The 14,151-nt window shown below is 35.0% G+C and overlaps 1 protein-coding gene across 6 annotated transcripts in view; it reads right to left on the bottom strand.

Annotated features, from left to right (window-relative positions):
- The window catches only part of Ryr2 (ryanodine receptor 2), a 659,796-nt gene that overhangs the window by 230,113 nt on the left and 415,532 nt on the right, over positions 1–14,151 (bottom strand). For all 6 annotated transcript variants that reach the window (XM_063260102.1, XM_063260104.1, XM_063260105.1 and 3 more), the window contains one exon: positions 1,121–1,280. In XM_063260102.1, the coding sequence (XP_063116172.1) occupies positions 1,121–1,280 (160 nt within the window). The remainder of the gene's footprint in view (positions 1–1,120; positions 1,281–14,151) is intronic.

Below are 14,151 nucleotides of genomic sequence, written 5' to 3'. Positions count from 1 at the left end.
CAGACAGCACCAAGTCAATTTCCTTTTTTTTTTTTTTTTTTTTTTTTGAGAAAACCCAGTGCATTATGGACAGTCATTCTACGTCCCTCCAATAGCATGAAGGCTGACTCCCATCAATTGTTAAAACTGGTTAATACCAAGAATATCGAAAAGACTGAAGTCTATTATTTTGGGGTTTTGTTTTGTTTTGTTTTGTGTTTTGTTTTTGGTACCGGGGATCAAACTTGCGTCCTTGTGCTTGCTGGAGGCTCTTATGCCACTGAGCTAAATCTCCAGCCCCGACTTAAGTCTATTATAAAAGAGGCTCCAATTATAAATGGAGCCCATACTAACATGTTGACAAAGAATGAGGACAGGTAAATAGGTATCTAATTTGGGGGGAGATACAGAATTTATTTTTAGGGTTAAACAAAGATATGTGAACACCTGTAAGTCTTCAGTGCACGGCCACTTGGGAAATTACTCTTCCCAGTAATTCACTGCAACGCTGCTGCAGCGTTTTCAAAGCTTCCACTGATGCTCTATTTTGAAATCCAGAAAACTCTGGAAACTTTCTCCTTCCTAAATTTAGCAAAAACTCATTGCCTGGCAAAACTTTAACTGGACTAATACAGTCTATTTATCCTCCCGGGTATTTCTGTGCCTATGTTTTGCTGAATGTGTGGTAATTTACTCTGCTGCCCTAATGAAGGTGTTGCAGAACAAGTAACATGTCATGAAATTATCACTCGGAAAACCTCTACCCTAAAAAATCTGAATTCCGACATTCATCTGGCCCCAGGGTTTGCAAATAAGAAATTCGAGGCCTATTTTTTTTAATCATTTTTCTTCAATGTTTTCACTTATTTTTAAGTGAAGCTATAATACAACTCCAGGGAGAAAAATGCCACAAACCCATATTACACATTTAGATTGCAGCATTACTCACTGTGTACCTGCTTTGTGTTCCGGATGATGGCACCTGAAGTAAGGGCGTCCAATTTCTAGAGCGCAAGGTTAAGCAGGTTTTGTGCATATGTGTAAGTACACTGATTCCTATACGAGCTTTGAAACAGCCATAATTTAGTCTCTCTAGCTGCCAATTACGCTAAATCCAATGTAGTGACTCCAGGTCACGTACCTGCTGAATGCCGTAAGTCCAGCCCTGCCGGATCCGATCCCGGGCCCACACATTGTGAGCATTTTCTGCCAGCCTGTCTACCATCGCTTCCTGTGCAGGGGTGAGTTTTATAAAGCTCAGGTCCATCGGGGCAGGTTTGTATCCACTTGTCAGCTGGTAACTACAAAGCAGTGACACAGAAATTCATAACTGATCTTCCCATAAAAATCTTAAGACAGTCTTGTCACTGTCCCACCTAAGTCCAAAAGTTCCACGAAGCACAGTGGTCGCTAGTGACAGAGCACCACTGAGGAAGCCTGAGTCTCTTTCACTTCAGCTGATAATTGGTAAGAAGCAAAGCTACATGACCTTTATGTTGTCATTTTACATAATAAGCCTGATAATGCAAAGGACGTACCATTATGGGTGTTCTTTATAGCTAAGGTTTTTGTACAATCTGAAGCAAAATACTGCTCATTTATTAAAATATTTAATGATCTTTCTCTTCCTATAAAGCACTCATATTTTTCTTCAAATTTTAAATGTCATATTAATGAAATATTTGTTTCATAAATTGGTGTATCCTTTCCCATATTATCCGTTCTTTATTCTACAGGGAAATTCTAATGCTTTTGTAATTTATTTACCTATCATAAAAAAGAGAAGCTACAAAGGAAAGAAGTACTAGCTATGAAATCACCTAAAATGTAATGCCATTTATTTATTTCTCTGAAATTCAAGGGACTCAAGGCAGGTGTCACTTACAGTATGACCAAGTGAGAGAAGATCTTAAAACAGTTTTAAGTTTTAATCTTTGCAAGAAATGAAAAATTGAAACTATGAAATTTTTCACCAACACATACATAAGGCGTAAGTGTGCCCTGTTCCACACCAACACACAACACCCAACTTCACTCCTGAGATTCACACAAAGCCCAGTCCACAACTGTTTCTGATTTTGCTCTGGTTTATTACCAGCATTTGACTATACTGTAATTTGTTTTGCTCCATTTTTTTTGTAATTTTCATTATACCCAAAATATTTCCCAGCAGCTACAACTCAATCTGCAAATTTTTGAAGAAACAGATTTTGTCAGGTAACTAGAAAAATGCATCTCAAAGATTACCCTTTTGTGGAAATAAAGACAAGAAAATTCACTAGATAATGCTAACTTTAAAAGTTAATTATTAGAACATGTAGGAAAATACTCCTTAAAATAAAACTGTAGTTGGGATGGTGGTACATGCTTGTAATCCCAGCACTGGGGAGGCTGAAGCAGGAGGATCATTATGAGTTTGAGGCCAGCCTGGTCTACAAAGTGAGTTTAAGGCCAGCCTGAACTACATAGGGAAACCCTGACTCTCTTTCACACACATACACACACACACACACACACACACACACACACACACGCACACTTTTAAGTGATCTTTGTCTGATCCATTGCTGGCATCATTATGAGGTGAACTTCTTGAGAAAAGATGGTCTGAGCAGCTTGCCAACAGCATCCAAGAACCTAAGGTGGTCCCCAGAATATCACACACATTCAATAGACATGTTTAGTGAACCAGTACATTGCAGCAATATTTCAGTTTTAAAGCTGAATAAAGTTACTTGGACTTTAATTCTATTTCAGTATGAAGATTCTTGTATTTTATAAGTAAATTACCTATGAATAAAAGTCACAGAAATATTATTTTAAGTGAATTAGATTGTTCTAGCAATAATTATGGCTAACTATAGAACTGTCTTATCACATAAAATTTACACTATTATACAACAAATATGAAAATTTTTTGCAGTCTTAAATCAGTATCCTGTAAGCATGGGTAATTACCAATATCCTTTCCTGTTTTTCCCATAAAGAAGTCATATGGGACTTTTTAAACTGCTCCAACAAATCACTGTATATGATAGAATTCTGATGTTTTACATGGCCAAATAAAATTCTAAATTGTGAAGATAAGCACCTCACAATTCAGATACTTTCTGCAAGAAAGAGCTCCCAATGCACTCACGTCAGCACAGTTTAATTTCCAAGTTTAACACTGTTTGCAAGAGGTAGCTTTCCGAGGGTAACAGAGAGCCTAGGTTTACATGCCCCCACTTCCACCCCTCTTGCAGTTCTACCAACTTGCCCACAGTCATCCAACACACAGGAATGCACAGACACACACACACACACACACACACACCCTTCTTAGTTTTCTGACTTTCCAGAGCCTTGATCCAACGTGGGTGTTACAGAGGACACAGAGGTGATCAAGATCAGTATTAATCTACAAAGCACTGATTACAGCTGATGCTTTGTATGGCATCCTCAAACAAGATCCATACAGAAAACTGAAACTCTCTGGTAACCAGTTCTAATGGGAGACTTTCTAACAATTTCGTTTGGACTGAAAAAGTATATTCAAAAGGTGGAGGAGTAGAAGTCCTTCCAAATAAAAAATGCAGGCAAGTCCTATTAACATGTAAAGCTGGATAATACATAACATCTCCTTTTGTTTCCCTCTTCCTAGGCAGAATTGCTTCCAAGTTTTAACTGTTCATTTTAGAGAAAATGCACAACATGCATTTGCGTGTGTTGGTTTCAAGTAGCCCAATAATTAGTTCACACTCATTTCTAGTTAAAATAATTCTCTGTAACTGGGAAGGACAAAACTTCCTTAAAATGCTTATTAAACTTCTTTATTAAAATGCTTGGTTTAAACAGCAAATAATCCAACTCAAATTAAAATTAGTATCATTGTACTTAAAGCTTTTTATTTCCATGTCTCTTGTATCTCAATGTGTATAGCCATAATACAAAGATCTTTGAGATTTATCAATTCAACCAACTGTATTTGATGAAACTGCTGATTTAATAAATGTTTCACTAATATAAATTAATGGTATGAAGTGATTTATAAAGCCATTTTTCCTTTGTAGAATATCTTAAATAAATTAAGAACAAAATAATTGTAACAAATGATATTTATAAAGAAAATAAATATACCTTGGGAGATAATGTCAATTTCACCTTATTAAGACCATGTAATAAGACACAGAAAGGCCTATCAACTGTTAATATGATTATCTTATTGTGGATGAAAAATGAATAGTTTTTGGAATAAAATATGACTGATGTGAATCTTGGAGAGTAAATGGTTTCAAACAAAATTTCAGACTGACTTATAGACATTTAAAACAAATAAAGAAGAACCGGGTGTGATGACATATGCCTATAATCCCAGCACTGTGGAGGCTGAGGCAGGAAGATCCTTGAAAATTCTTTTTTTTTAAATTAAGGTTTTTAATGGCCTATTCCTCCAAAAATTAAGGATAAAATAAAAGCAGCACAAACCCTAATGGTACTTGAAAGTAAAAAAATACATTTTGGTCAACCATGCTTAATTAAGACCTCAAGGACTAAGCTCAGACACTCAGATATAAATATCTCATTCTGGAAATTCAATATTTTAAAACACTGCATATAAATAGTCTACAAATGTGGTGTATTTAAAACCATATAATGTAAGTAGTTTCTCATATCTTCATCTATGATTTTTGTCTTTGGAACATCTGTGAGGAAAAATTGACATAAAACCCTTTGTATTATTTCTACAGAATTTCACTAAATGAAACATCCTAGTGGGGTTTTCAAAATAGGCTTACATATATAGTTTCTTCCCAATGGTGCTTTTTCATTCGACATAAAATATGTAATGATGTACTTAACATGCGCACTGAATCTTCTTGCACATTTTTTATGGACATAGGGTTTCTCCCCAATGAATTGCTTAATGTCTATGTAATGAAGACTTAGAAAATCTCTTTCTACATTGCTTGCATACAAAGGGTTTTTATACTGTGGACTCTTTTGCATATTTGACAATAATTATGTGTATTGGAAGCTTTACCAATTGCACACATGTGTAGTTTCTTTCTATTGTGAGTCTTTTCATGTCTTTGACAATGACTGTCTCTGCTGAAAGCTTTCCCACATTCCTTACATACGTAGGGTTTCTCTCCAGTGTGAACTGTTTCATGGTTTTGACAATATTGACGTGTGCTGAAAGGTTTTCCACACTGCTCACATATATTAGGTTTCTCTCCAGTGTGAATTCTTTCATGAATTTTACAATATTCATGGCTGGTGAAAACTCACACACTGCTTATATACATAAGATTTTTCTGCATGTTGAGGTCTCTCATGTCTTACAAATGGCAAATATGCTGAATGCTTTTTCACATTTCTTATATACGTAAGTTTTCTCTCCAGTGTGAACTCTTTCATGTAGTTTACAATAACTCTTTGTACTGAAAGCTTGCCCACATTGCTTACATACATAAGGTTTCTCACCAGTGTGAGATCTTTCATGGACCACAAAGTGAGTGCAAGGCCAGCCCAAATTGCATAGCAAGACCCTGTTTCGAAAAGACAATGAAAAAAAAAAAAAAAAAAAAAAGGAAGGAGCAATTGCTTAGCACGTAAAATTCTGTAATCAACCCAAAATAGAAGAAATTGTTATGATTATTAGCATATTAATACAAAATAATTAAAGTTCATATTAAAAACATCGATATATGACATTCTCCCTTTCTTGAACACCCTGGGAAAACTGCCAGAATCAGCCACTCAGTCTGTGTCTCCTGTCTAGCTTTTACTTTCCTTCCTTTAATATGTCAGGTCTGTATGTCAGCCATTAGCCTACAACATTAGCTTCAGAGAAATTTATATAAAATGAAACAAATACAAGGAATCAATTCACTTTCCAAAGTGTTGAGATTCTTTGGTACTTATTAGTTTTAAATCTTGTTTTGGTAAGTATATAACCTAATAATATAAAATAACAAAAATGGCAGTGAGATTAATAAATTAGCCAAAAAGTTTGGACTTTCGTGTCCTTACAGTAAAATTTATTTTTAAAATACCTCTGGATGCCTGCAATCCCAGCACTTGGGAGCCTGAGGCAGGAGCATCGTTGTGAGTTCAAGACCAGCCTGAACTACAAGGTGAGCTCAAGGCCAGGCTGACCCATATAGTAAGACTCTATCTCAAAAGACAAAAATAAAACATCTCTGTAGAAAAGAACAAAATCAAAAGAAACAAAAATCAAACGCAAAGTACCAGTTGTATTTACATCAAATTGCCAAAGATATAAACAAAAAGTTGATAGCCTTTGGTCCAGAGGAATTGTTATGTAAGTAGTAATTCAGTTTTGTACTTCATTTTCTTCTGACCCAGATTTTTCCTAAGCAGGTATACTAAATAAGCCTGTGAAAAGAGTCGTTGGTATAATTTCACTGAAGAGTCAATTAAAGTGATGGAACAAAAATGTGGCAAAATACCAAAAACATGAGGAAGCAAGCCTTTTCTTTTTTCCCAGCCACTCTCACCTCCCACGCTTGCTTTAGTATGAATCAAGTTAAATGAAGCTTGGAAATCATTATGTTGTGAAAGATGCACAGTAAACATGAAAAGATGATGTCCAAGTTCATTGGATGTTAACTGTAAATTTCAGTACCACAGCAACCCTTCAAGTGTCTTGGAACAAATGGGAAAACCTCACATGACTGCACACCAGAGATATTGGGAACAAGTTTTGCTGGAAGCACATCTACAAGAAATGAATTCTGAGCTCAGATTGTTCACAGGAAGCATACAAAGACTACTCAAAAACTGTTCTCCAGAAAACAAATACAGAGGAATTAAATTTGAAACAGAAATTAGAATAGGGAACAAGAGATGTATTTGTTCTATTTTGTTTCTTTTAAAACAAATACCTATTTAATACAGCAACATAACCTATGCTGCCACCTTTGTTCCTTGTCACTCCATAGCTTTCCTGCATACTTTAGATGGTTGAAAGAAGACTAGAAAGCATTCACTGGCTCTACAAAAAGGTAATTTCAAAAGACTGATCCCACAAAAGCTAACTGTGACTTTGAGGTTTTAAAATAGCTTTGTAAATCCAATACAGAGACAACAGTCTTTCAGAGGAGGGCCTGGTGAGAGTGTAAGATCTACTTCTGAGTACTCGAAAGCAAAGCCTTTATGCCTTGGGATGGAAGTGAAGGACAGCCAGGCAGTCTGAGACAGGCTAAACGTGGAAGGATCTACAAGTAAGGAGAATCAGAAGAAAGCAAGTACTTTCTCCATATCTCCCCTCTGGGGACCAGATAGATCCTTGTAGAGTCAAGGTGAATTTCTGCCCTACTTTCCAGATTATGCCCAGTAAAATACTCAGGTCTTATCATTGGTCCTTGTGCAGCACAGCTCAAGCAAACAGATGTTTCAGAAGAACAGATGAGGTAGGGCTGAGAAACCCTTTCTTCCCCCCACCAATAAACTGCAATCTCCATGCTGCTGGAGCACTGCAAGGCCCCAGAGAGATGAGCAATGACCCACAAAAAGGAGGACATCCCTGTCCACAGGTCAATGGGAGAGCATTCTCTAAGAGGTCAGCACAGGTAAACAGAGATGAGTCAGCCCGTGACAGCCCACTTAAATGGGAGAAACCAAAGAAGAACACCCACAAGCTTCAGATGAATTTCTAGAACATGTGCAGTCTCACTCAAATTCACCAACCAGCACTCATTCTGCAGGAGAATGTTCTCAGGCCCTGTTCAAAGAACTAATGATATAACACAGAATGATGAGGACATAAACCTGTATTTTCATAGAAAGTATCTTCTTATGGGGAATCATGGAGAAAACAAAATATACATGTAAAAGTAGTATACAGAAAGACAAATGCTACGAGGGAGATGGGGAGTACAATTTTAAGGTACAGTTCTATAGAAATTGAGAAAGATCATTTTGAAATGATGACATTAGAATCAAGAGCTAAAAGTGGAAATAAACACAGGAAACATCAACTTGTTTGAATCTGAACTAAACAGAAGGTGATTAAATCCCCCCCATCAGTCTGTACTCTGGTTACAAGACCCACTAGGCTTAAATCTGAAACTAAATTCAATCAGAGAAAATAAAAAACATTACATAAAAACACTTTTAAATTTGAGGCCAGTAAAATTTGCCAAGCACATATAAAAAGAATGTTGCTTTGTTTTTGTGGTGCTGAGGATCAAAGCCAGGACAATACACACACTAAGCAAGTGCTCTGCATTGAGCTACATCCTCAGCCCAAGAGCATACTTCCAGGTGCACCCTGGGCTTCTGTCTACCCATGCATTTCCAACAGCCCACCTAAAATTACACACACACACACACACACACACACACACACACACACACACACAAACATAAATACACACAAGTGAATTGAAGATACCACGCACTCTTCAGTGGAATGTTTATTCATTATTCACAAAGCAATTCAACTTTATGTTCACCAAACCATATAGTGGGCAAAATACTTAATTTCACAAAAAATGTGAGGAAATTAATGAATTTGGGAACAGATATATGTATTATATTTGTCATTGCTTGTTTCTTCTTCAGATTTTGAAGTGCTTATTTTTTTCCTGCATTCAATTTTCTTATTTAATCATCTTATCAGAAATGTTTGCAAAACATCTTGTGCACAATCCTTGTGTGGAGCTGTACATCTTAATCTATTATGCCAAAGGTTACAATGTTCTGGCTTTTGCATTAAATTCATATATGTTACCTATAAAAATTGAAGGAGCCAGAATTTGAAAAGAAAAAAATTACGATGTGCCACTGTTAGGTGCCAAAAGAGGGATTCCATACATAACAGGATTAATTCATTTTATATATCTTTTCCTGCCCTCCTTCCATCTCTTGATCCCCTTCACTATCTGAGAAATATTCTTCTTCCTGTCCCTTCTATTTAACTTTTTATTTATAATTTGCATTTCTTTTATAAGAAAAAACATGATATTTAAGATTGTGTCTGATTTATTTCACATAAAATTATGGTCTCCAGTGGTATCCATTTTCCAACAAATGACTCAAGTTTGTCTTTCTTTATGGTAGAGTAGTACTCCATCGTAAGTACTGTATTTTCTTCATCCATTTCATCTGTTGATGGACACTGTCTGCTTCCAAGAATTAGCTAGTATGAGTTAAACATCTAAAAACATGGATATGCATGTACCACTTTAGTCCAGTGACTTTAAATTTTAGAAAAATACTTAAAAGGAAAATAGGTTGGCCAAATAGAATTTCTAGCTCTAGTTTTTAAGAGAATCACAATACTAATTTTTATCATTGCTGTTCTGGTTTACATTGCTACAAATAATTCAGAAATTTTTACCCCAGCACCTTCTCCAGCATTTATTATTATCTGATTAACTCATTTTTCAAGGGTGGGATGGAATCTCAGTGCTGTTTTAATTTGCATTTCTCTATGGTCAGCAATGTTCAGCATTTCTTCGTGTGTTTATTGCCCATTTCTACTTCTGTGAACGTCTTTTCATTCACTTGTCAGCTTCTTGACTGGGTCTTTTATTTGGAGGCAGTTAATATTTTTGAGTTCTTCATATATTCTAGGTATGAGTCCTCTGAGGCAGAGCTAGCAAAAATGTTTTCAAATTCTATAGGTTACCTTTTCACTCTGTTGGTTGTTTCTTTTTCTGTGCAGAAACTTTTTATTTTGATATGATCCCATTTGCTGATTTTTGGGGCTCTTTCCCTTGCACCAAATTAAGAGTTAACAGAATTAAGAGTTCTGTTCAGAATTCTTGCTGACACCTGCGTCTTCATGAATTTTATCTATTTTATCTTCCAGAAAGTGTTTCTGTCTTAAGATTGAGTTCTTTGATACATTTTGATTTTACTTTAGGACATGGAGAGACACAGGTTTAGATTTCATCTTATGAATGTAGATGGCCAGTTTTCCCAGTATCATCTATTGAAGAGGTTATCTTTTTTCTGTGTATGTTTTTTTGGCCCTTTTGTCAAAGAACAAAAAATGTAATGTGCCTGAGATTCTTTCTGCATCTTCTGTTCTGTTCCATTGACTTTCATGTCTGTATTTGTACCAGTACCATGCTGTTTTTATCACTGTAGCTTTGTAAGATAACATGATATCTGGGACTGTGATATCTTCTTCTTTGTTCTTTTACCCAGGTTTTCTTTTGCTATTCTGGGTCTCTTCTGGTTACAAATGAATTTTAGGATTGTTTTCTCCAGTTTTGTGAAGAAGAGTAGGCATGATTTTTATATGATGCCAACACATATTTGGTTCCATAAACTATGTGAAAAATTGCATTTAATTTTCCTAAATTTTAAACAGAATTACACTCTATCTTTTTGGTAACGCACTTTTTTAGGGGGGAAGGGGATTGTTTTGATCAAGGTCATGTTTTTGAAATTTGTACTGTAACTTCATTTTGTAATAGTTAACATATTTTAAGTATTTTATAGCATTTCAATACACAAGTCTACAAATGTTTCAGATTCTTAGATCCACAGGCTTTCAGTTGTTTCCAGTTTGCAGCAATTATTTATAATCTAGGCTGCATAAAACACTCTTTTCAGACTTATCTGCACAGATGTGCAGAAGTTTCAATAAGATTTATGTCTAGATAAAAACAACTGAATCATCACCATCTTGTTAAGGCTTGGGTAATTTGGTTTCCAAAGTAACTGTATTAATTTGATTCCCATCATAATGTTCCAACTTTGCCGGCCTGGAAAGCGTGATACAGATTTCAATGTGATTTTAATTTACATTTCCTTTATTATTAGTGATTGACTGTTACTTTTTCTTGTTGCTGAGACAAAATATTAAACATCCAAAAATAAAGAAGGAAAGGTTTATTTTGGCTCACATTTTGTGGAAGTTTCAGTCCCTAATCAGCTGCCTCCAAGGCAGGGTGGCTCTGCAGAGAAGCATCACAGAGCAGGCAGGAACCAAAAGCAGAGGAACAGCAGCAGGAGCAGCAGAAAGCTTTGTCTTTTATATTCCATCCAGGCTACCCAGCACTCACATGAAGGGTGGGGCACCCTTAATCCCACCATCACACCCTTAATCCCACCATCACACTCTTAACTGCAGCATTATACATGGTAGATAGAGTCACTTCCAAAGAGCTTTGGGGGGACTCTAGTTATAAGCCAGAACAGTGAGGCTGAATGTCTCTCATATATCTACTAGAAATGTAAGTCTTCTTTTCTGTGGGTTATTTGATTGTATCCTTTAGTCATTTTTTCTATTTGGAAATCTTTTAATTAATTTTTAAAAGTTCCTGATATAATTCAATGAGTCCTTCCACTAAGTTTATGGTCTATTCGGATTCATGCATTTTTAATGTATTCAAATGTATTAAACTGTTTATTCAACAATAATTATGGAACACTTGCCAAGTGCTCGTGTTTTTAAAAACTGGGAGAACTGGAGTAAACACAACTATGGATCTCTACTGAGTGGATATTTCAGTTTAGGGGACATGAAAAATATCAGTAGGGCAAAGGAAACAATCATGGTAACACAGATAGATAATTAGGAAACCTCTCAAAGAAGATTATATTTGATTAAATATTTTTTAAAAACAAGACTTTGTGCCTTCTCTGAAATTAAGAAAAAAAATTCCTTTCCACTTTAAGGTTCTGAAGATAGTCACTCTGTTGCTTTCAAATTTTTTTGTTTGTTTCTAGCACCTAGGTATATAAATGGCTATGAATAATATAAGATAGAAATATAACTTTTTTTTCATTTTGCTAATCAATTATCTTGATACTACTGAGTGAATTGTCTATCGTTATCTTTTTTATTTGTAATGAGACCTTTGGTATATAGCAAATATCCATATATACATGAATGTATTTTGAGACTCTTTGCTTTGTTTTTATATCCTCAGTTATTTTTATAGTCATCTGTTATCATTTATAATTACAACTCATTCATTTTGTTAGACTGTATACAATGTAATCCATTTTCATATTAAAAATATTCCTCCCATCTCTAAAACCCACCCTACTTTGTTTTTTGCTGTTAAAAATAATGTTCTTAAAACAATGATTTGCACATTTGTTGATGTGGTCCCTCTCGGGCATCCAGAGCATACCCAGAGTTCCATCTCTAAGAGTGGAACTTTGGGTGCGAAAGTGTTGAAATGTTGAATTTTTCATGATGACTACCACATTTTCTTTAAATATGGTTATAAAAACACTCCAGATTTTTAGGTTTGTGCTCATGTTGATCCAAATGCCTCATATTATCAATTCCATAATTTTTACAATGAGGATAAAAATAAAATAGTACCACGTGGCAAACTTAGGAATAGTACAGACGCTATATGGACAGCCTTCATTTAATGGCCTCACCGTCTTCATTGTCCAACCCACCCTAAAATAACACACACATAATTACAGCAATGCAATGCGAAAAAATCAATAATACATAATAAAAAAAGAAAATCTTAATTCCCACTAAGACAAGCTTACTGCCAACCCTGTGCTTCTTGTCTCTCCTAGATTCAGAAATCAGAATTAAGATGGTTTTCATGGAGGCATGCATTAACTCATTTGAAAAGAAATTTAAAAAGCCAAGAAATAAAAGCCAGACTCCTTGTGGCAAAAGATAATTCTGTTTCCAATTGGTTGTTCTGACAACCAAAATTAACTTTATTAACTAGGTTTCATGACAGATAAATTTCATAAATAAAATAAGCTAAACTGGACTCCAAGGTTTTAATGAGATATAAACATGCAGAGCATACATATGTGCACACACACACACACACATATGTGCCTCACACACATGCAGAGCACAGAAAAAAATAATTCAATACATTTAATATTATGCATTCAAACATAATGTAAAATTAACATTTCAATTTTCTTATCCAAGTGACAGAGTAAAAAGTCTATTTACCAGTTTGTTTTCACTTTGCTCTTTAAAACTTAATATGTCTTTTTCAAGTATTTTCCAAAAACCTGAATCAATAACTTTAATGAGAAAATAATGACTCTTCTGCAAGGTAGATGGTTCCCAAATTTTTTCTTTTAAAAAAACCGAACAAGGTCATGATTGAGTTGTCACTTGAAAGATCATTACTTATGATTTTTCATGATGAACTGATTTTTGGTTCACTGAACTGAATGATCCTTTTTATAATAAAAAACTATTCTGTGACCAAAGAATGCAATTGAACTTGTAGCTTCTATCGATAAATAATATTATATGTGAATGCATGATATAACTGGAAAAAGAACAGCAGAGTTCCTTTCACTATGATGGATTTTTGAAATTTATCTTGTTTTGCTAGGAGTGGTGGTACACGCCTGTAATCCCAGCACTTAGGAGGCTGAAGCAGGAGGACTGCCACAAATTCAAGGCCAGCCTGGATACATGGAAAAAGGCTGTCTTAAAAAAAAAAAAAAAAAAAAAAAGTACCTTCCTTTGAGCACTAGTACACAAAAATTATTATAATGATAATGCAGAAGAAAAAATGATAACATGTAATGGTTATGACTACAGAAAACACAAATGTTAAAAAGTATATTTAAATACACATTTAGGCTATTAAAATAGGGTAGGTATCAAAAATTGGCCAGCACAAAAATATGTATGGCATAAAATACAGTTTAAAAAAATGGACTGGAATTACAATTCCAAGGGGAAAATATTTCCTGTTTTCCTGTAGTTTTGAAAAGATTCTGATGATGTCTAATCACTGGATCTGCATTCATTAGTGGATCTGCATTCATTAGTGGACCTCCTTTCATTAAATACACCAAAAAGGTGATGCGAAAATGTCATTTTGAAAGGAAAATATGTGAAACAGACCGCACAATGACATCCTTTTGAACTGCTTAAGTTTCAGAGAAAAAGTTTAGAAACTAAAAATGTACAAAGTAATGATACAGCTTTCATAAATTTTTCCAGGAAACACCTGAGAAAAACGGAGCCTGTTGAACTAGGGTCTGTATTTGGAAAGAATTCACACTATTTCTACATGGACTTTCTGTTTATCTAGGGTGTATCATCAGGCCTGGAGATTATGAGGCAGATATTTTGTTCTTATCTCATGGTATTACTTACCACATTTCAGACTTCCTGTTTATAATTTAAAGCCGCAGAAAAGTGACTTCCATATGTAAGTTAAAATGGAAAAAAGAACAGTACCACAA

The sequence above is a fragment of the Cavia porcellus genome, unplaced genomic scaffold (assembly GCF_034190915.1).
Source record: "Cavia porcellus strain 051 isolate PalLab524CR breed Dunkin Hartley unplaced genomic scaffold, mCavPor4.1 scaffold_13, whole genome shotgun sequence".
In the NCBI taxonomy this organism is placed as follows: domain Eukaryota; kingdom Metazoa; phylum Chordata; class Mammalia; order Rodentia; family Caviidae; genus Cavia; species Cavia porcellus.
Note: the sequence above shows the minus strand (reverse complement) of the source record. Positions and strands in the feature narration are given on the sequence as shown.